General features: G+C 35.0%; 6 protein-coding genes across 6 annotated transcripts; 2 read left to right on the top strand and 4 right to left on the bottom strand.

Annotated features, from left to right (window-relative positions):
* Positions 1–1346: 1346 nt before the first annotated feature.
* SAPINGB_P001865 (uncharacterized protein) lies at positions 1347–5040 on the bottom strand (the record flags this gene model as incomplete). The annotated part of the gene is made up of 2 exons (XM_031996585.1): positions 1347–4976; positions 5035–5040. 2 exons carry the CDS (start codon positions 5038–5040, stop codon positions 1347–1349), a joined length of 3636 nt encoding a protein of 1211 aa, XP_031852476.1.
* A 417-nt stretch (positions 5041–5457) lies between these two features.
* Positions 5458–5664, top strand: SAPINGB_P001866 (uncharacterized protein; the record flags this gene model as incomplete). The annotated part of the gene is made up of 1 exon (XM_031996586.1): positions 5458–5664. One exon carries the CDS (start codon positions 5458–5460, stop codon positions 5662–5664), a length of 207 nt encoding a protein of 68 aa, XP_031852477.1.
* A 338-nt stretch (positions 5665–6002) lies between these two features.
* SAPINGB_P001867 (uncharacterized protein) lies at positions 6003–7197 on the top strand (the record flags this gene model as incomplete). The annotated part of the gene is made up of 2 exons (XM_031996587.1): positions 6003–6071; positions 6175–7197. The coding sequence occupies 2 exons, from the start codon at positions 6003–6005 to the stop codon at positions 7195–7197; spliced, it is 1092 nt and encodes a 363-aa protein (XP_031852478.1).
* A 384-nt stretch (positions 7198–7581) lies between these two features.
* On the bottom strand, positions 7582–8703 carry SAPINGB_P001868 (uncharacterized protein; the record flags this gene model as incomplete). The annotated part of the gene is made up of 1 exon (XM_031996588.1): positions 7582–8703. One exon carries the CDS (start codon positions 8701–8703, stop codon positions 7582–7584), a length of 1122 nt encoding a protein of 373 aa, XP_031852479.1.
* Positions 8704–14067: 5364 nt separating this feature from the next.
* Positions 14068–16530, bottom strand: SAPINGB_P001869 (uncharacterized protein; the record flags this gene model as incomplete). The annotated part of the gene is made up of 2 exons (XM_031996589.1): positions 14068–16020; positions 16192–16530. The coding sequence occupies 2 exons, from the start codon at positions 16528–16530 to the stop codon at positions 14068–14070; spliced, it is 2292 nt and encodes a 763-aa protein (XP_031852480.1).
* Positions 16531–17688: 1158 nt separating this feature from the next.
* On the bottom strand, positions 17689–21258 carry SAPINGB_P001870 (uncharacterized protein; the record flags this gene model as incomplete). Its single annotated transcript, XM_031996590.1, has 1 exon — positions 17689–21258. One exon carries the CDS (start codon positions 21256–21258, stop codon positions 17689–17691), a length of 3570 nt encoding a protein of 1189 aa, XP_031852481.1.
* Between the last annotated feature and the right edge of the window lie 1770 nt (positions 21259–23028).

Genomic DNA, 23028 nt, shown 5'->3' on the forward strand with positions numbered 1-23028 from the left:
ATATCGTTAATTTTTTTATTTTTATTTTTATCAGTGTATTAAGTTAACACTGTTGAAAATACGTGGGAGGGAAATGGGAAATGCCCCTAACAAAATGGTCGATTTCTTATAAATCTGCAAGAAATTTTGATTTTTATCTCCTCCTCGTCCTAATTCGATCATAAAAAATTACCATTTTCCCACCCATTTATTTTCAAGTGTGATTATCGATTTATAAATCGATATAATAATTAATTATTATACCTTACAATGTTTTTAAAAACAACTACACCATTGAAGTAGCTACATAATAATTTTGTTAGGAAAAAATACCCATCACTATAATTCCTCCCGACTTTTTTTTTTCTGTATAATATATACATATATGATAATTTCAATTGAAAATAATAAAAATAATGAATAATAATATATTATTATTTATGAGAATATTTTTCGAAAAGCAGGCGTACTAAAGTCAGCAAAAAAAAAAAAAATCTTAAAGCTTATCATTGAAAAGAAGAGCTTTAAATTAATATCTGGTGGATCTTCTGGCAGTATCGGCGTCACAACCAAAAATGTAATGAAAAAATTTTTTTAATTTAATAATAATTTTTATCAGATAATAAAAGTCCTTTTAGATACATGGGAAATTCATTTGGAGTTGTAAATGGTTTTTCTAAACACTGGCAAAGCTTAAAATGGAAGTAGATTTTTTAAGTTGAGAAACCATATATTTGTGTGGCATCACTGATAACCTTGACATCACTCAGAAAAGGGCGGTGAAGTTGTTGTTGTTGTTGTTGTTGTTTTTCCTAAATTTTTAACATAACGGAAATTTGTTGTTGTTATGAAAAATGTTAAGAAAGAGATTTCGACGTTTTGTGACTTTAAATTTTTTCCCAAGTTTTCTCTTTAATCTCAACAATAAGATTAAAGCTTTAATAAATCTCTTAGGAGATTTCGACTACATCTTTACGTAAAGAAGAGGTGGCGCCCAAATTTGTTTTGTTAACGTCAACAACACGTACTTTCGGCTCTCATCTCTCTGATGGACAACATAACATCAACAAAACAACACGAAAATCGCAAAATTGGGTTTACCGTGATATAGTTTATTAGTAAAATTTTTTTTGAAATCATTCAAACTATCAGAAAATCATAATATTTAGAATTTTTGTAAGAATTTTTGTTTTCGCCTTTTGGGACCGTGCAGTGCTTTCTCTGTTACTTGTCTGTTGAATGCATTGCTTCTTTTTATCACCAGAAAAAAAAGTTTTTTTCTAAGATCTAAGATATAAAATCGATTTTATTTCTTCCTACCCTAAAAATGTGTAATGGCATGTAATGTAGCCAATACCTAACCAATCTTAATGCTTCTTCTTCCCTCCAGAGCCATTCTTTTTAGCCCCACCTTTAGCCCCGTTCTTAGACCCGCCCTTAGATCCTCCAGATCCAGATGAAGACGACGACCCATCTCGTGGCAATGTGAATTTAACTTTTGACACCGCAATCGGCAACACAACTTCTGTCTCCTTAATACCCTTAATGAGATTAATTTCAAGTGGCCATGGCAAATCAACATCTTGACTCGTTGGATCCATCCGTGTGATACCTGCAATATGATGCAAAATGTCTTTGACTGCTTTCCCCTTTTTGATGCTTCCCTGCTGAATCTTAACCTTGAACTTGATTTTCTGCATCGCTTGCCATGGCCCAAATACCGCCACTGCAGCAATTGGTGTTTCCCCGCGTTTTAGTGCTGGAACAATCTGTGTAAATGGAAATACCTGAGGCTCACCAGTAACTCCTGAAGTTTCACCACCAACTTCACTTTCGTCTTGGGATAAAATCTTACGCAGCTCAGCTTCCTTTTGTCGTCGTGCTCTCTCCCGTTTCAGCTGCTCCTGTTGCTTCTGCTTCGCAAGTGCTTCTTGTTCAGCTTCACGAGTTTTTTCCAAACCGCGCAGGGTTCCAAGTTTCGCCATCATCCGTTCCCGGTCCTCCTCGTCTTGATCACCATACTTACTGGCTGCCTTCTTCAGTTTATTCTTTTTACCACGTGTCAACACAGGTCTCTGCAAAGATGCAAGCTCCCCACTGCGAGGTGTTGAAACACCTGACGTTGAAACCGATGACAAAGCACTAGAGATTTTCTTACTTGTGTTTTTGTTTGATCCAAGTCCTAATCCCTGTAAATCACGTAACAAGCCAGCGTCTGTAGTTTCGTCGTCATTCTCGGCCTTTAGCGACATATCTTGATTTCCAGAAACTTTTTCAAGTTTAAGCTTTTTCAAATCTCGGCGTTCTTTAGCTGAAAGCCGACCACCATTACTACCCTTCTTGGTATCATCGTTATTTTCACTTCCATTATCATCGTAATCTTTTTCTTCACCATAGCCATCATCATCTAAATCAGAATTATCTTTATTTTTGCTAATTTTAGAAGCTGAGCTGATTTCCAACTGGGTATTAATATTTTTATCTTTTTCAGTTGCAAGCTTAACTTTGCCCCTAAGTACAGCCTCATTTACCTTAACGTTAGCAAACAGATCATCATCGGAATCACTGTCGGAATCACTGTCGGAATCACTTTCATCGGAACCCTTAATATCTGCATTATCAGAAGTTTCTTTCAATACATCAGATGCGATGCCGGTTATGCTGCTATTTTTAGAAACAATATCATCTGCAGTGACTGGTATTTGTACAGCCCCATTTCTGTCATTTTGCGACTCAGATTGACGATTTTTGACACTTTCTTCATCCAAAACCCACATGAACCCAAGACCCATATCCATAGAAGAGGTCCGAATCACATTCTTTTCGCCTTTAACTGTGATAGAACCCACATCAATCGGCTCACCTTGGGCTGAAATCTTATCAATTTGCTCGAATCGAGCCCACCATGCAGGCGCATTCATAATCTTACTTTCCCACGCTTTGGTAGATGATGCGACTGAAAATGCGCCTGATTGACTCAAAGTTGCAGGAGGAATATCAGATGCTCCGTAATGGTTTTTAATGATCAAAATACTTGCACCAGGCTGATCGCAGTGTACAAAAATATCGTCCTTTTTAAAGTATCGACGAAACAAAAGATTGTTTTGAGCATCATCACGCCCTCCAAGAACAAGATACCCATCTGAGCTCACAAACCAAAAAAATTTTTCAAACCAAAATGCTTGACGAATGCTACGCAGACCGCCTCCTTGCTGCGTATTGAGATCCTTTGCCCGGTTTTGTTGCAAGTCACGTAAAATCTTCTTTTCAGCACTCTTGTAAGCCTTGTCGGCATGCATCAGAGTGCGCTCACCTTTGGCTGCAGCATCCCGCTTAATGTCATAGTAAGAGCGTGCATTTGCCCAGGCAGTAAGTGACAAGTCAATATCAGCTTTAACTGGGCGGTGTACCGGCTTTTTCGGCTTTTGACGCTTAGTGCTTCGTCCCTCACCATCTGACTCAGAGTCACTGTCAGAGTCACTGTCAGAGTCACTGCTGTCACTGTCAGAACTGCTGCTACTGCTTTCATCCTCATCTCTGGCCTCATCTGGATGAGGTAGAATCAACGTGATCTTATTTTCCTTAAGCTTAAGTGGAAGTCCAATGACTTTTGCAATAGGATCATTTCTTGATTTCTCCACTTTAATCAGCTGCTCCATATCTTGCCAGTCCATTTTCTTTTCCAAAAAACCCTTGATAACCTCAACCGCCCGGTCCACAAGATCCACATGAGATTCAATAGCACGACCCATCAAGTTGTTTTTATCCTGAATTTCAGTAAGCCCTCTAAGGCGCTTTTCTTTTTCTTCCCGAGCATGTGCCAGTCTTTTTTCAGCAACCTTTTCTTGTTGTAGAACTTTGAGAGAAATTTTGGAAGCCTCAAGAGTAGAGTAAAAAATATCGACCGTACTGTTGTAATTATCGAGCTTTATTAGCTTAATATCGGATAAATTTCCTTTATTGTTAATAGAAGGTTGAAACGGTTGAAAATCATTGTACAGCAACTCAATTTTGTGGGGGTCAACAAGACCGCCTTCAGAAGTAAGAGGTGTAGGATTAACAATGAGATCTGTAGGTAATGTAGATTCACCCACAAAATCTGGGTTTTTCTTAGCAATAATAAAACCAGCAACCTTATCTGAATGAATAATACGGTGAGCCTCTTCAAATGCTGCGTTTACTGCTTCAGTCAGCTTTCCAATAAACTCGTTGTCTTCCATGTCTATTTTTTCAACGGTTATGTTTGGATCGATATCCATATTTAAAAGGATATTCTCAAACAAGCTAGACGACAACTGAGGGAACTTAACATAAAGAGCTGACTTAAGTGGAACTGATTTGTTTTTCTTCTTCTTGCCGCTTTCTTGAGAAGGAAGCCCCTGTGGTGGCTGGATGGCATCGTTCTTTTTTTCTTCTATCCATTTAATTATTTCTTCTTTAGAAATAACATCTGGTTTATCATCAGTGGAAGCAGGCTCCTGGCTAATAATTTCTTCAACATTGTATGTATTTCCAACCGCATAACTAGAGGTCGGGAATTGCGGTTCATCTTTTTTCGAGGCATTACTGCTACTACCTTGTGCTGAAATATTTAGTCGTTTTTGAAGAGCAATTATCTTAAAGTTCTCGTCCAAAAGCAACAAGTTACCACCGGAAAAAAATTCAAAAACAACATAGTACTCTGGGAAAGTGAAAACCAAAATACGGTCGTTTCTTGCAAGCGAAATCTTGAGCAGGCGGCGGTTCAAAAGATGCTTACGAAGTTTCGCAACAAAACCTGATGGGGAGTCCGGTGTAGGCCATGTGAAATCTGTCAAGTGAATCTGGAATCCTGGATTGATCAGCAGTATACGAGCAGGGATCCCTGGCTTTTGAAAACGAAACAAAAAAGTATGGCTATTTGCAGTTATGTCGTAAATTTTCTGCAGGCGAAAATCTAGGATTTGAGACTGGAGCTCATTGGTAATGATTTGTAAATCAAAATGACTTAAACGTTGCTAGATACCCAATTAGAATCAACCTTTTACATATTATCAAATAATCAAACAAAATTACCTTCATTCCTTTAATTTGATTGATGAAAAATGTCTATTAAACGTCCCCCTAAAAGAGTTGTGAACAGTGGAAACTTTTTTTTTACTGAAGACTGAGTTGCCAAAGAATAGAAAAAAGTGTCAGTGATGGCGTCAAACGGCTGTGTCATACTGGCTCATTTTGTTGTTACAGGAATGTTTGTCATATATATATTTATGTTACAAGATGTAATGTAACAAATCATTAACTTAAAATAATAAATGCCAGTCATAGGTCTCTCACACTTTTACAAACTACCGTTGTCCAACGAAATTGATACTGCTTGAGGGCAATCTCTATAAACATCACCATAGACACCCGTAAGTATCAGCAGGCATTAGTATTTAGCCCGAAATGAATTTCTAAGAACTGGTCTAACTGTATTTTAAACCAGAATCTTCAATCATGTCTTTTTGGCAGAAATACAATAGTATTCCTCGTACAGGCCGTCTTTGGATTGGCGTTTCCACCTTGCTTGTGGCCTACTTTGGCGGAGAACTCGTGGATCGCATGTATGAAAACAGGCTTGTTGAAGATGAAGCAGAGCGCCGCTTGAAACACCAGGAACTTCAAGGAAAACAAACTCAGAATAATCCTAATGATAAGCAATAAACATTAAATTTTTTCAGGCATATACTATTCAAAATGTCGCTGAAATTCTGAATTGAGGGCTTTTTTCAACCAAAGTCCTCGGGTATTTCCAACATAGTTGTTACAACTACCACTCATTGTAACAAAGATTAAGCAAACCAAAAATCTGCTTACCGCCCCCGCGTTTACCTTTTTTTTCTTTCTTTTTACGGCTATCTTGTTATTTAAAATCATTTCCCCATCAAATACTTTTTGATCACTAGTCGCTTAGGAACTATTAAAACACTGTGTAATCTTTAATTGTAAATAAATCTCATATCCCAAACTAATTTGTTATTCAATCATTCAATAAATTAACCATGTCAACCGATCTTCAAGACTTGGCCACCAAGCTTAAGAATGGAAAGTTCTCCAATGTTGTCTTTATGGTAAGCTTGAACAAAGTTTTCTCTTTATCGCAATCCTCCGAAGTGTAGCGGTATAATTAATTTGTTCATTCTTTGATCTAATCATATTGCTACTTATTGCTAGGTGGGAGCTGGTATTTCAACCAGTGCAGGAATTCCCGACTTTAGAACTCCCGGAACCGGCTTGTACTCAAACTTAGCTCGTCTTAAACTACCTTACCCAGAAGCGGTTTTTGACATTTCTTACTTTAAACGCCGACCAGAAGCCTTTTATACGCTTGCTGATGAACTCTACCCTACAAAGTTTAAGCCCACCCGCTTTCATGCTTTTATAAAACTTCTAGAAGACAAAGGATATTTGGGCAAAGTATTTACTCAAAACATTGATACCCTTGAACGGCTAGCAGGCGTAAGTGGGGACAAGGTTATAGAAGCTCATGGATCTTTTGCCAAGAACCATTGTATTGATTGTGGCCATGAAATGTCAACTGATGAACTTAAACGGCAAATGTACAAGCTTGATAAAGATATCGTTTTGACTTCTCCACCAAAAATCCAAGAAGGTGAGACTGTTGGTATCCCTAAATGTCAAAATCCCAAATGCAAAGTTTCTGGAGGAGGTTTAGTTAAGCCGGACATTGTATTTTTTGGTGAAGGTCTTCCCGAAGAGTTTTTTGAGGCATGGGAAAATGATCTTCCCAAAGCTGACCTGGTAATTGTTGCAGGAACATCTTTGGCTGTTTCTCCCTTTTCTTCATTACCTGATATGGTGAAACATAAAATACCCCGGCTACTTTTTAACATGGAAGAAGTAGGATCTCTTGGTTCTAGAGACAATGATGTTCTTTCTCTTGGAAGTTGTGATGAAAAGGTTGATGATTTTTGCTCCATGTGTGGTTGGGAAACTGAGCTTGAGGATCTAATAAATTCTATTCATAAGGAACTTGACTCAAAATATTCAGAAACGAGCGAAGATAATGCTGAACCCGAAAAGAATGAAGAAACTGCTGAGGCATTGTCCAAGGAAATTAGCGAAAAAGTTGAAAGCATCTTGGCGCCAGAAGAAAAGGAGTTTGAAAAAGAACGACCAGAGGAAGAGGACAAGTCGGAAATTGAGAGTCTCACAAAGAAAATCGAGAATCTATAGTATTAGAAACAAAAGCAAAATTTAGCTCATTTTGATGAGTAAAATAAACTTGTCTTACGTGTTGATGAAAAGAGGAAAAAAATAAATGAGAAAAAAAGCTTGATCACAAAATAAAATTCACAGGGGTACACATCTCTAATAGATAAGAAAATAATAGCAGCAGGAATGTGAAAACATTTAAAGAATGCAAAATAAACCGTAAAAAACTTAGTTTATTGATTATGCTTATTCGCATTTTTTTAAATACTAACAACTACAAGCGATGTTAAAAGGTATTTACATAAAACCTAAGACAAATCAAACTGATTTTTCAAAGAAAACGAATGATATAGACAGTTTAAAATATTTTGGAGAAAATTATAATTTGTGTACTTATTAAATTCGTCAAAATTCCTTTGTTGCCAAAATTAGAAAGGTATCGTACTCAATAGTTACAACTGTTGAGTTATTCCATCCAGTGACCTCTTTCACTTCTGTCATCATTTTATCAATAACGTCATAAGGTGCATTAGGATTGGCAACTTTCCACTTATGATATGCACTAGATGTTTTTAAATAATACATAATGTCCAACAAATGTAGTACTCGTCGCATAATAAATGCATCACTTGGAACAGAAATCATGCTTTTTGGTCTTCTCGTTTTGGCATATCGTGCTGTTACAACGTTGTCGTGACGCTCAACATGCGAAAACCGAGTTAGTAAGTTGTCTGGGTTTTGCAAAAGTGATTGGGGTTCATATCCAACCATTCGATCAAGCAAAATTTCTCTTCCTGGTTGTTGCCAGTAGGGACCAAGTTGGTCATTGTCGTAAAGATAATAATTTTGAATTTCAGCAGCTTTTTCAAGCTGGTATGGATTTCCGGGTTCAGTATAGATGTGATTTCCATAACCCCAAATAGCAAGTGTTCCTCCAGGCTTCAAAGCCAGCGATGCATTGTGATAAAACTGATTAAGATCGAACCAATGTGCACCCTCTGCAGCTGAAATCAAATCCACAGAGTTAGGTACAACTTTAAACTCTGCACGATGTCTTTGTGTATCAGGCAAATTAAATTCAAGAGATATGTCAGAACTATCAGTGTTATCATTCACAAACTCTTCAGCGCTGCCCGTGACAAATGTCACTTTGGGATACTCGACTGTATATGCACGCTTAGCTGCTTGAATCATGACTTCACTGGGATCAAGACCAACAACTTCATCAAAATACCGAGACATTGGCACTGTTGCTTCACCAGGGCCACATGCAATATCTAAAGCGCGAGTAGTTTGTCGGATACTACTGAAAATTTCTGCGGGGCCACCAAAAGCACTGGAGGAGTATCCAGTGTCTGTCGCCACACCAAGAGTCTGTTGCTGTTGTTGCTGAGTCTGCTGAGAAGCCTTAATTTGTTGCTGGCTTTGATGATAGCGGTAAATATATTCAAACAAGGACAATGGATATTGAGGTCGAGACCGATGGTAGTCATCGGCTGTGAAGGAACTGTCAGAGAATGCCGACATTATGACTGAGTTGTGCCGTTAATAATATTTAAAGAAAAAAATGAGATACTTGTATGCAGGTAGATGACGTGCGTAAGTCTGGTTGTTTCGAAATTGGAATAAATCCAGCGTTCAAACACCAGTCGGATAAATCACGATTTTTTCAGTATGAAAACCAAACCCAATGAGAAAAAAAATAATAATAGGGGGAGATGATGTTCATTTTATATGAATTTAAATTTAGTGGGGGCTTTATGACAAGTTAAGTGTGCGTGTATGATTTTAACCTATTAAATTTCTAGCCACTCAATGTTTCGCCCATTTCCCCATTCCCTCCTATACGTGCACCCGAAACACAGAAATGTCATCAATATATTTAATGTTTAATATCTAACAATTATAATTGAAAATAATAAGAAAACATTGCAGGTTACTTTTATTTTCAATAATTTCATTTTATGTTTTGTTTCTTTAATTTTGCAGGTGTTTTTTCTTTTTAAATTCGGTGGCAAAACTAATTCTTAGCATACCGCAATATCACATATCCAAGTCTGGAGGCATGCTTTTTTTGGACCGATGCCTTTTACTGAATGAATCAAACGAATTAATATTCTATTTATTAAAAAGATGTTTCATAAAGTTAATACTTTATCTTAAGGACTTTTTAAATGATTAAAAAAATAAAAACATTTACACCCGTTGAACACTTGATGACCGTGAGCCTTTTGAATTAATACCCGCTTCTTTAATCGGTCCATAATTTGAATCCCCTTTTATTTTAGTAGCACTTTTAAAAAAAGCTTAAATACAAAATCTTGTCGAATTCGTTCTATTGGCTCCCCCCTCTTTTTTTGTTTTTTAAAAGAGAGTTTACCGTCATCAATTGAACTGGTGTTGTTCATTACATGAAAACTATTTCATTATTCATCAAAGAAATAGTTCGAAATTATTTTTCTTAAGTTTTCTGAAAAATCCTTTAAGATTTTACCGACATCGTCACTTTACCTACGCTCCAAAAAAATGAAGTCGTGATTGTGATTGTTTCAGTACCCAAAGGCCAATAAGAAACTTTATTTTTTTGAGAGACTCACGAAATTTTAAGTAACAGTCATCTGTTAATATGACTTTAAATTCACAAAAACTTTATTCATGTGGACATTAATAATCATTTCAACTCCTCTTTCAACTTCCTATTAAGTCAACTTTACTCGGAAAAGTCAAAAATAAAAGTGATTCTCGACTAAGAAACACCAAAATAAAGTAAATTTGGATATTCGTCCCAACAACTTTACCTTGAAATATAGATGTCTATTCCATATTCCAGAACATTATTTTTTTGATATAGTATCTAGATACCATCAAGTATTTTACTCTAGTATTTATTTATTTATCGCTGGAGGATATCTAGTCCAATTTTTAGATTCTAAACAACTTTTAATATAAAAAAAACAATTCGATATACAATAAATTAGTAATATTCAGCAGAATAACTTACTATTTTTTTTTTAAAAGCATCACTTTTTTTGTTTTGTTTTGTTATTTTCTCATGCTTAAAAAGTTTAAATTTTAATTTTTCATTGGACCAAAAAAAAAAGAAACTATATTCATGAGACTCCAGGCATTTCAATTGATTGCAATATTGCTTTTTCTTACAATTTTTTTTTGTTAAATGCAAAAATAGGATGTTAATTGAAAGGAAAAAAAAATGATTTCAATTTATTACCTTAACGGTCTAAAACGTTATAAATAGACTTTTAAATAACATATTGAGAGGATAAACTTTTTCGCACTTTTGTTATTTCACAAAAAAATTGCTTTCTTTATTATTCCTTTTTTTTAAATAACAAATAACCCTAATTGCTGAAAGACATAGGGGGCTCCATATTAGATACATTTCTATCATTAAAACTTAGAATGCCTTTTCTCATACCTTTCAGTTAAGTTAAGATCCAAATATTAATATTGAATATCCAAAAAAAAACGTTTATAATTTCAATGAATTTAATTGACAATTAATATAAAAAAATTCTCTTTGAGTAAATTTACAACATAAAAGATATCTTTCAGTCGATTGAACAATCAATTAATTGATATTGGCGTTAAATATGAAATTATTCCATCTAGATGGTAGATCTACTATAATGAATAGATTAAAAGTTGACATACCATATGACAACTTAAATTTTGAATTAAAGCTTTAAAACAAAAAGTCAAAAAATATGGGACTAATTGCCAACTTCAAATTTTTGATATTCTCAAATGACTTTATTTTATCTCTTTTTTTGTCATAAAGCTATGAAGAAAAAAAAAAAACTCATACGTTTGCAAACTCTAACATTCTGGAATTAAGACTTGCTTGGCCTTCAATAACCTTTAATTCCATTAAAAAATCTGATAAGTTACATTTAGTGAGTGAACATAGACATCTAGCTTTAAAAAGATTTTCATTGGGTACATTTTAGACAATAAAAACAACAAAGTACTTCTATTATTGGTATTATAAGCGATTTGGTTTGCTTTTAAATTCTTCTAAAAAAGTTTCAATCTTACCTACGTGTAGATCTATTTCAATGAGTAATCGGTAAAATTTAAACAAATAACCATATTTTTTAATTGTAAGTTGAACTTTTTGCCCATATTTTTTAATTGTAAGTTGAACTTTTTGCCCATATTTTTTTCATAATCTTTTCTAAGTCTTTATGATTAGGAGTCACATGAGGTTCTTAAGCAAAAGATTTGTAGCTGAAAAAAAAATCACTGCTTTATATATTAAAAAAAGTTTATTTTGAAACTTGAACTCTAGAAAATCGACCAATGCTAGAAAAAACAAAATAAAAACTTCTAAACTGAAATTGTTTATTAGATTATTGAAAGTTGAAATGTCATTTAGGATAAAACAGTTCAATTCATGATGTCATAGACGGTTTGAATTTAAAATAATAAGAATAAAGGAACAATTGTTTGAATTTTTTTATTACCATTTATCTTTTAAAGATTCAGGACTAGTCATTAATCACTATCTCATGTTCAACTCCATTTTTTCATTAATTTTTGTTCAAAAATTAGATTTAATTTAAATCTTTAGTTATTGAATGCTTGGTAATAGTGTAGTCTTCAATCGTTTTTCAATTAAATTTACTATTATCTACATAGTACATTTTCACTACATCTTTATCAAGATTTTCTTCGGAAAAAAGAAGCTTTGAACTACTATATAACTTTGAGCCGAGGGACTATTTCTTCGTATATAATATTTTTGGAAACCCCAGTGTCATTTGGAATTTAGCCTGTTGTCCTATTAAAGGGTACAATTTATACTTTTGAAAAACACATATAAAAACAACATGATTCCGTACAGAGTCTCATGGGTCAGACTTTTCTCTGAGCTTTCTTTACAAAACTCTAATTTTCCTTTTTTGGAACCCCCACAGAATCTTTGAAAACTTCCAGATCCAGGCTCCAGTTTGCAGGAATTAGGAATAAAAAATTGTTTTGAAATAATATTTTCAAGAAGAAAAAGTCAGAAGATATTTTGCAAATGCTCAAAGTTTTGAAATACTATTAATAGATAGTGAAATTATCTTAAATGATGTGTTAGTTTTGAGCAGTATAATAAGATAATCATTTATAAAAAAGTGCTACGGTTATTGATACAAAAATTGTAAATGTGTTCTTTTTTTGTAAAAAAAACAGTTGTATTAATTATAAAAATTTGCCATTTTTTCTTATTCCATAATTGAAACAAGTTTTTGATAAAAAAATTTAACAATACCTTTAAAGAAATATTCGAACAAAGATACCAACCTTTTTCTCTTACTCAAAAATTCTATATCATGGTATCTTATTGTTATTTCAAAAGAACTAGAACTTAAGAAATGTATAAAACAAAAAGAATGAAGTATTTGTTTTAAATATTTTCCACTTTGAACTGTAAAACAACATATCTAATCAATTATTTTAACGTATATATTAATTTCATTTATTCGATACAACAATAATCTGAAAATTATACTAAAATATTAGGTAGTGACTATTCGGCTTTTGGTTTTCTAAAATAGGAGGTGGCATTTGACAGCATTGCTGTAAAAAGAAAATAAACTCTATCACACACATTGTTTAGACAATATATTATAATATTGTTTGTCAGTAATTACTGAATGAAATGGTTTAACAATTCTAAGGGTTAAAATTCCTTATTAATTTTTTTTAAAGTAATGGATTTCTCTCAGATTAATTAGAAAATTTCTCATATTTGATCAGTTTTTGAATATGTCGGTTATGCCTTTTCCCAAGGTTGCCTTCTATGCTCATCAAAAAAAAGTGATGGATGGTTTCTTGTTTTAAAATCCTCAAAAAGGCATTTCTCATTCTTTGTTCAACATAATTAATATTGACTCTAGCATTATTAATTACAGTGTCATGCACATACTAGGATGTAGTCCTTTGAGGTGTATTTCAAGTCCAATAAGACCCAGGAGGTTTTTACTTATTTTTTAATAAAAGATGCTGATGATATCAAAACTTTGCACTTCGATTTTAAAAACTTGTGTCTATATTTTAATACAAAATTTTTAATTAAAAATTTCGTATGTTTATTAAAAGAAGAATCATGCTTTTTGATTCTAAGGTCAGTGTTTATATCAATTTTAAGTACTTGTCACTTTTATGCTTATTACCATTGTAGATAACACTTAATAAACAATATTTAACATCTATAAATATGTGGGTATCTAAAATTATTCATCATTTTTTAATATCATCTATTTAACGATATATATATCAGGCAACTTAATGGCTCTAAAGAAACAAAACTGTTCATTTCTTTTATTGCATATCTAGTTATAAATAAAAAAAAAAACTTTACAAGCATTATTATCAAAATTAAAAAAAGAAAGAATTTATTTTCTTTTTATTATTTATTGTTTAAAAAAAACTTCTTAAACAAAAATTGTTATTTTGTTTTTTTTAAGCACCATTTTGAATGGAACTAGAAGTTCATTCATACAGGTATATGGACTGGCACTAAATAACCCTAATTTTTTTTTTAAAAAAAAAAAACCAAAGTTGCTTGTTTCTGAGTAGAGTTAAAAAAAAACTGAAAAAACCAAATCTGTTTTTTTTTTATTTATATACTAACAAACTCTAACTAAATACTCTTCTTTTTTCTTTTCAAAAATATCAACTTCCTTGCGAAAAGAAGTTCTGGTTAGTTTGCATTTAATGGAATATCAATTCTGTCATAATGCGGAACAGTTGTAGGAAAGGGAAAAAGTACTAAAACAAGATATTTATTTTTTTAAACATTGACATAAAAACAAAAAAGGGGACATTAAAAAGTTACAAAATATATCACAAAAAACAGTTACAAAAAAAAAATGCAAAGGTTTACTCGTCATCAGAGTCTGAATTTTCATCATCGCTTTCACTATCTTCTTCTTCATCTACCCATTCAACGTAAATATCCTCAATCATGGTGCGAGCGTGAGGAAGATGCAGAGGGTCAAAAGGGAAGTATGCATCAAGCATGACAAAGTCTTGGTTCCTCGAAGAATGGAACATATACTTTGCTAAAGAAGTGGTCAATCCGTTACCAAGAGAAGAAAGAGAGGCAGAGGAGGATGCAGTTGAAAGAGAGGTGCCAGAAACGCCATTGACTTGGTGTTGCTGTTTCGGTCCTAAGCGGTTTTGCTCCATAATTGTAAAGCAGTAAACAAGGTTCTCTCGCAGCGCAATTTGAGCAAACTTGGAAACAACGGTATCACGGCAGTACCGGAGAGGGTTAAACTTAGAAATAACAACACGCTGAAACACATTGTCGAGATCATACTCCCATTCAGAGTTTGAAGAGGATTTGTTTGAAATGATAGATTCCACTGAACCAGTTTTGTTTGATGAACGTGATTTAGCGCCGTCGACGCGAAGAATAGTATGGCGAAAGCAAAAAATATACATAAGAGCTTGAGTCACAGCATAAAACATTTTGAACTTGCCCATGCTAGTAGAATTTTGTTCGATTTCCACCTCACGTTCCTCGACATAGCGTTGTAGCCAGCCTGAAAGAATAGAAACCACAAACAGAATTTGGGTTCGACTAAGACCTTTTGCTCTTGCAATAAAAGAAGAAATGTATTGCATTGCTTTAAGGCGCTTATCCATATTTTCAGATGGAGAAAGCGCAATCTCAATAAGGGACACTAAAAATGCATCCAAAAGGGCTGGGTGAACGTGAGCTGAGCGAAAAAGAAGAAACTGAACACTGCGTGTTCTATGTGTGCTAAGAATAAAAGACTTAAAATGTGCAAGAAGAGTGGTAAATAAAACTTGGGCTTCACCGTTTTCTTCTTCCACGGATTGAGGGGTGATCTTTTGATCGATATATTCAAATAGTAAAGTGATCATGGAATCCAACTTATTTCTAACCGTAAGTACGTCAACGCCACCTTCCACATCGTACTCGTAATCATCGTCATCATCAAGTAAAGAAGCAGCGCCATGAATCTGACCTTCTTCTTCATCATCTTCATCATCATCATCGGCGTTACTTCCCCCTTGTTCCTGTTTACTAGTGGGTCTTTCAACACTGTCTTCAGCACTGCCGACCTCAGAAGCAGCTTGAGTATTTACTTGAACTATTTTTGAAATGTCAAGAACTGCATCGTCGTCATCACCATCATGGCTCTTAACGCGCAGATTTGGAGGTTCTTGCTCAGTAGGTGGGGGAGTCATCATCTCATCGTCCTCATTGTCTGAGTCTTCATCGTCATCTTCGTCCTCATTCTCATCGTCCGAATCTAATGAAATATCTTGCAGCTCAACGTCAAGCTGAATGGTCCTTTCAAAAATAAGAGACCATATAGAACCTCGCAGTTCAGGACAGTACTCTATGACTTTTAAAAGATTACGCAAATACTGCAGAGTTGGCGCTTTACTCTCATTTTTGTGCGGGAATCCCTTGCACAGAATAGTCTGAAAGGAGGACACAGCAGTGGGCATCAGCTTCAGTGCATGACGGATAACAAGGTGGTGATAAGAAGTGTCATGGTTACCAATAAAGCCATTAACCATAAGTTCAACGACATTAGACCACCACCTTGGTACACCAGATACCAGAACGGTAAGAAAGCGCACATAAGATTGAATAAAGGTAGGACCCATAGATATCCACTTAATACTGAGAGCTGCAGAAATAAGCTCGTTGCTACTGGGTGAGTCAAGTCGACTAATTTCGTTTGTCAGTGAGGAAATGACGTAATACAGCTGCTCATCAGTAAATGCTTCTGATGATAACTTGTTCAGGCGGATTCTAGAAGCGAGAGCGTTTATAGAATCGGTATTTTGCTAAAAAAACAATAAAAATGAAAATAATAGTTAACAAAAACTGATCTAAAGGTATTTGCTTTTTTAGAGGATGCCTTGATTTTCCCTTCCCAAGTACTCTGATTTTTTGTAGATAAGCCGTCCTCGATTTCTTGAACCATTTTTAACTTTACCACAGTCGATATAACATACCTTTTCAAGATCATCAAGTGCATTCTTGACATAAGATTGAAACATCGACCTATGAAAAGCGGATAGCGATGCATCACTGGCATTTTTGTTATTGCTATTTGTAATTTTTGTGGTGGTAGTTGTGTTGTTATTGCTATCAGCAGTACTGAGAGTAGATAAGGAGGTAGAGGACATGACCGAGGTATCAATTACTTTTGGGGCTGCTAATTTTTTGCTTGGATGAGAACCAGGCTCAGCCACCAATTCCCATTTTCGTTTTAAATCTGACGAAGAGGAAGTTTGTGGAGATGAGCTGGTAGGCAAGTGAGGTGTTGAAAAAGAAACTGCTGCAGCTGGCATTGTAAAAATTTAAAGGCTGGTTATAATTTTTTTTATATGAGCCAAGGGATGTGTGAGTTTTTTTTATAAGAGATTTCCTGAAACAGTGGCAAACAGAACCAACGCTACTCTTCCTGTTTGAAAAAAAAAATAATAATAATGATAATTGAAGAACTAAAAGCTTTTGGCAGGATTTTCCTTAAATTCTTTCTTCAAGAAAAACCGTCTAGACACTTCAGAGCCTATAGTATAAACCTTCAAATGTCTTGAGTGAGATAGAGCTTGCAACGAAAGCTATTAGCTATTTCCTAAAGCGTATCCCAAACAAGAATAAATATTACAGAAACGAGAAGAAAAACTAGGACGTATCCTTCTGTCTATTAAATAGTAAAATATTTCTTCTTTTTATATTGGCTAACTAAATATCAACAAGACTTGTTGGATGACCCAAAGATCAAGTTTGTCTATACCAAAAAAGATGTGCTTATTAAAAAATAAACAAAGATGTAAACAATGAACAGGTGATAATTGTAGGACCCGCCCAGCAAAACTTGAGAATAGTGTATATAAAAAATGAATAACAACCTTTAGTAAAAAAAAAGAAAACAAATCAAAAAAGTGAAAAAAAAAGCAGATTGGAAATGATAAATGTGTTTTTAAAGGGGAAAAAAATTTTTAAAAAGGAAAATTAGAGAGGGAAAAAAAGGGAGGAAAAAAACAAGTTTGAAGGTGGGCTTTTTTAAAGTTCTTGTGTGATGGTAAAAAAAAAAAAAAAAAAAATTTCTGTGTTGAGAAAATGTTCACATTACACAACCTAAAAAATTTTATTATATAGGGCTAGGGTTAAAAAATTTTTATAGCACTAGACTTTTTACCGATTTAGGACATTATTTATGCAACATAACCCTGCGGCGCCGTCATGGTAACTGCGGCGCTGGAATATGGAGGAATAAACAAGACAAGATTCAATCACAGTGTATATAAGGAATTAACAATTTTGTTAGATCCAATACTGGCTTTGAAATACGAATACGAGTAATATCTAACAACAGATACAAAATCATATATGCAAATTAGAGATTCTATTCATTAAATAAAAACAGAAGAAACAGGATTATTAAAAACATGTAACATAGAGGGGGGGAAATGGAATATTAAGGATTTAACAAAAAAGGAAAACTAACGGGGAAGAAGAGTATACTGGTGCTGAGAAGCAGTCGTCTTGGACGGCCAACGAATAAGTCCTCGTATCCGTTGAAACAATGATGGCTTTGACTCACTTGGAGATGAAGGTGCTGACTCCAGAGGCTCATTATCTAAACTATCCTGTGGGGCATCAGTGGATTGCATATCAGTGTTTGTGGCCACGTAAAGTTCACGCATCCATTTGGGTCTCTTCCAGCGCTGAAGCAGCAAACTACTGCACACAACGCTGACACTGCTAAAGGCCATAGCAGCTCCAGCAAAAACAGGGTGCATGGCAATACCTAAAGGCAAGAAACAGCCCATGGCAATGGGAATCATAATGGCATTGTAAATAACAGCCCACAGCAAGTTGAGACGAATGCGGTTGAAAATAACATAACAGAGCTGAAACGCAGCAGCAACATCCAACAATGAGTTCTCCTTGAGTAAAACAATATCTGCAGCATCCATAGCCACGTCTGAAGCTCCAGCCATGGAAATACCCAACGTAGCACGTGCTAGAGCCGGCGAATCGTTAATACCATCACCAACCATTGCGACAATCTCGTTACCACCACCTCCAATATTGATGAATCCTCTGGTAGACTCCAAGTCCAAACACTGGAGTTGATCAATAACGTCAAGCTTTCCCTCAGGTGAAACACCACCCCAAACCAACTGAGAAGGAATGCCAACCTCTTTTGCCACTTTTCTGGCAACCGAGGGATGATCACCGCTAACCATACCAACGGAAAGACCAAGTTTCTTAAGTGCGTAAACAGTTTCTCGAGCATTTTTCCGAATAGTATCGGCAATGCAAATGTATCCAGCGTAAACGCCATCTATACTCATAATAATCAATGTCTCGCCTTGAGTGTGTTTCTCCAATTCTCTTACACTTTGGGGAACTCCTGAAACTTCTTCATCATCCATCATTCTAATATTTCCCACATTAACAGCTCTGGTAACTGGACCAATCTTGACATTTGCAGAGACACCAAAACCAACTTTAACAACAAAGTCGGTAACAGTACCGTCAACTTGAAGATTTTCATCAAGCCCGCAAACCTCCCGAACCTTCTTCATGGTGCCACGAGCAATAGGATGTTCACTGCTTTGTTCAATGCAACCCACATACTTCCACCAGGAAACAGAATCAAGATTAAACTTTTGTGCAGCAGTTTTATCAATGTGGAAAGAATGAACATTCATATCACCAGTGGTGAGAGTACCAGTTTTATCAAAAAGTACGGTTGTCACCTTTTTGGCAGTCTCCAAAACAGCCCCACCTTTAATGAGAATACCATTTCTAGCTCCAACACCAGTGCCGACCATGACTGCAGTGGGAGTTGCCAAGCCAAGTGCACAAGGACAAGCAACGACAATTACAGAAATGCATAATCGTAAGCACACCATAAACTTGCCTTCATCACTTTCAAAAATGGGTGGAGGAGTGCATAAAACATGGGACAAAATCATCCAAACAAAAAACGTAAGAAAACCAAGGAAAATAACGACAGGAACAAAATATCCAGAGATATAATCTGCATAACGCTGAATGTTTGTTTTTGTAGTTTGCGCATCTTGAACAAGCTGAACAATGTGAGAAAGACGAGTCTCGCTACCACAAAAGTTGACCTTAACATCAATGCGACCAAAGCCATTAATGCTACCGCAAATCACATCGTCGCCCGTGATCTTAGACACCGAAATAGATTCACCAGTGATCATTGACTCATCCACGTAGGTTTCACCGCGAATAATTGTACCGTCGGCAGGGATTTTTTCACCTGGAAGAACAACAACTATATCACCAGCTTCAATAAGTTCTGTAGGAATGACTCGGGTTTCGAGATGGCTAGTAGAGTCTCCAGAGTTGTCCTCTTTCATGGCTTTAGTGTAGCTTTCAGGGTTTGAATAAATGGTAGCAGTAGATGGACTTAGAGAGATAAGTCTAGATAGAGCAACAGACGTTTGACCCTTAGCTTTGTTTTCTAAGTACTTACCTCCAACAATAAATGTCACAATCATAGCTGGGGTTTCCCACAATGTATGCGGGTGTTTAGGGGATTGTGTAAAGACAGCATATAGGATGGACAAGCAAGAAAAGAAAAAGGCAGAGGATGTAGATAAGCAAACAAGAACGTCCATAGTAGGTGCTTTGTGACGGATGGCTTTAGCGGCAGATGTGTAAAACTTGCCACCAATGAAAAACTGAATGGGTATTGTTAATAACAGACAAATAGCATCGTCAAGGTAAAATCCCTTAATCAAAGTTATTTGCTTTAAAAATCCCAAAAATGGAATGACTTTAGGGACAAATCGGGATATTATAAATACAGGTATGCCCAGAAGTGCGCTGATGAAAAACTCGCGTTTGCTTTTTGCAATTTGTTTGATTTTTGATAGAGATGCAAGTTGCAGAGCATTATCAGCAGTAGAAGCTAAAATAGCGTCATAGCCTGTATTGTGAATGACCTCGACAATTCTTCTGGGTCCAATAATAGATGGAAAGTAATAGATTTGAGCTTCATCAGACATGAGATTAACAACAGCGTCCTTAACACCATTAACTTGTCGCAAAACATTCTCAACTTGTTCACTAGACTCTGTATTTGTAATTCCGTAGACTTTTAGTCGTAAAAGTTTTGGTTGTTCATCTGATGAAGAAATAACTGGGATAGGGTTAGTAGTTGTGGAAGAAATAAGTGTGGCATCAAACCCAGAATCCTCGATACACTCTTTTATTTGATCTTCTGAGACTGTGTTAGGATCAAACTCCACAGAGCCGCGTTCTGTGACTAAAGAAATAGAAACGGAAGAAACACCCTTCAGCGCCTCAAGATTGTTTGTAATTGACGATACACAGGCACCACATGTCATGCCAGCAATAGCAAATATTGCTGTTTGCTGGACTAGTGTTGGCTCATCAACAACAGTTTCGGATAAAAGACGAGCGTCAAAGCCGCAGTCTTCTATTCTCTCCTTTATTTCATCTGAGTTAATAATAGAGCTGTCGAATTCAATCTGACCGCGTTCTGTGACTAGAGAAATGGCGACTGAAGAGACTCCAGCCAAAGACTCTAGGCCGGAAGTGATGGCAGCGACACAGGCACCACACGTCATGCCTTCAATCGAAAATGTATCTGATTTTTTGACGCCGGTTTTTTGTAAAGATAATTCTGAAGCTGGAGCTTGATTTGAAGAAGAAGATGAAGATTCGGCAGGTTGTGGATGGATTTCCGAAAGCAACTTGGCATCAAAACCACAGTCTTCTATGCGTTCTTTAATTTCCGGAACAGTGACGATAGAGTTGTCAAATTCGATCTGACCGCGCTCGGTGACAAGAGAGACAGAAGCTGATGAAACGCCGTTAAGAGACTCTAAGCTAGAAGTGATTGCGGAGACACAGGCACCGCAGGTCATGCCTCCTATAGAAAAAGTGGCGGAAGATTTTGGTGCTGGTGGTGTTTGAGAAGATCCGGCGGGGGAATGTTTAATCCCGCTATTACCGAAAGGTAACTGGGAGTACTCCTGACTGAGCAGCTTCTTTTCAAGACTCATTTGGCATGCAGTTTGCTTGTGGCCGCTGGTCTAGCAATTATGTGATATGTGAAGAATAGAGAATTATAAAACTGGGGAGAAAAAATTAAAGGAAAGAAAAAGGAAAGGGTAAAGAAAATAGTTCAGAAAGTCAGAATTATAAATTTTATACATAAATTTACAAATTTGCAGAAATCTTTTTGTGCGTCATCTTACTAAAAAAAAAAAAAAAAAAAAAAAAACGTCGAACGACATTACACGAGAGCTGCCACCACAAAAAAATAAAATAAAATAAAATAAAAAGTATTTTTCTTCAAATGAAGCATTATTCATTTATGATTTAATAGATTTCATGAGGTGTTTATTTATTTTACAATTATAGTTATTGTTACTGCTGTTTTTTTTTCTAAAGGTACCGGGTTCTAGTATTTTGCTTAATGGTGTTTTTTTTTGGTGTTGTTTATTTCTCATGATGGCCCGGTTGTGTACCGATTTTTCTATTGTTTTTTTTTTTTTTTTTTTTTTTTTTTTCAACCAAAAAAATAATTTGTAATAGTGCCTGACATTCAGTCCGTAGGCCCGACTTTCTCTGATTTGCTGAGACTTTAAATTTTTTTGATTATCTTATTAGGTAAAGATCATCAGCAGGCGCTATACATCTGGATCCAGCCAAAATAAGTAAGAGCCGTCTACTATTTTTTGTTTTTTTCAATTTCTAATTTGCATGTCGTTAAATTCGTAAACAGGCATTTAAAATTCTGGTTTTTCAAATTCAAAACTTGGCAAAATTGGGGTCTTCAAAAAACCCATTTTTTTTTCCCACAAAATCAACAAGGATCTCAATCTGATAAATATAACAAGATCGATTGTATCCGCTTAAGTATTAATCAATAAATTAGATTTTAATGAAATTAAGTTTATCTAACGAGCAAATTTAAAGTCAAGTTTTGTTAATTTAAAAACGGTGTTAATAAACGAAAAGGCTGTTTTTGGTGAGTGCGGCTGTTGTCTACCACATCACGCAACTTAATGACGATGCTTAGTTTTGTAACAACTTTATATAAAATGTAACAAAATTTGTAGCATCTTTGTAACACAAATTAAAATAAAGATGTAGCATATAGTTAACACAAATGTAACAACAATATCAGTTAGCACCACCAACATCTCCATCCCTTTAACCTGTTCTTTTACTTTTATTCTCGTCATCATCATAGCAAAGCCTAAATACTTAACTTTACAAACTAATATAAAATAATACCTCTTTTTTTTTTAAAAAAAAAAACAAATTAAAACTAATGATTATCTTATAATATTTAGGGTTCTTTTGTGATTAATAAAATTTATTAATTTGAAAATTCCCTAAAAAATTTAATTCCCAAAAAGGTTACCTTTTTATAGATAATCTATGACTAGATATTTATATTTATAATTATCATAAGCCCTCTTAAATATGATTTTAGTAAATGTGAGGCTGAACTACAAAAATTAGATGGGTTGGCTTAAAGTTGTTTGAAGGTGAAAAAAGCCGCACATGAAAATGATACCTTTTTTGTGAAATGATAAAGCTTTACGAAAATGATTCACTAAAACAATAGATTAGCATCTAACTTATTGGGTATACAATTTTTTTTAATGATTGTATGCCTCAAGTTTAATGAATTCATTGAATTTTGAAATTAATCTATTTTCTTTTTAAAATGGTGATTTTTAATAAACCAAATCATTACTTTTTATTTCTTTTCTCGTCAAAATGACTAAATCTTATGTTTTGTTGCAAAAGCACATCTT

This window comes from Magnusiomyces paraingens (assembly GCF_902498895.1).
Source record: "Magnusiomyces paraingens strain CBS 517.90 genome assembly, contig: contig2, whole genome shotgun sequence".
Taxonomy (NCBI): Eukaryota; Fungi; Ascomycota; class Dipodascomycetes; order Dipodascales; family Dipodascaceae; genus Magnusiomyces; species Magnusiomyces paraingens.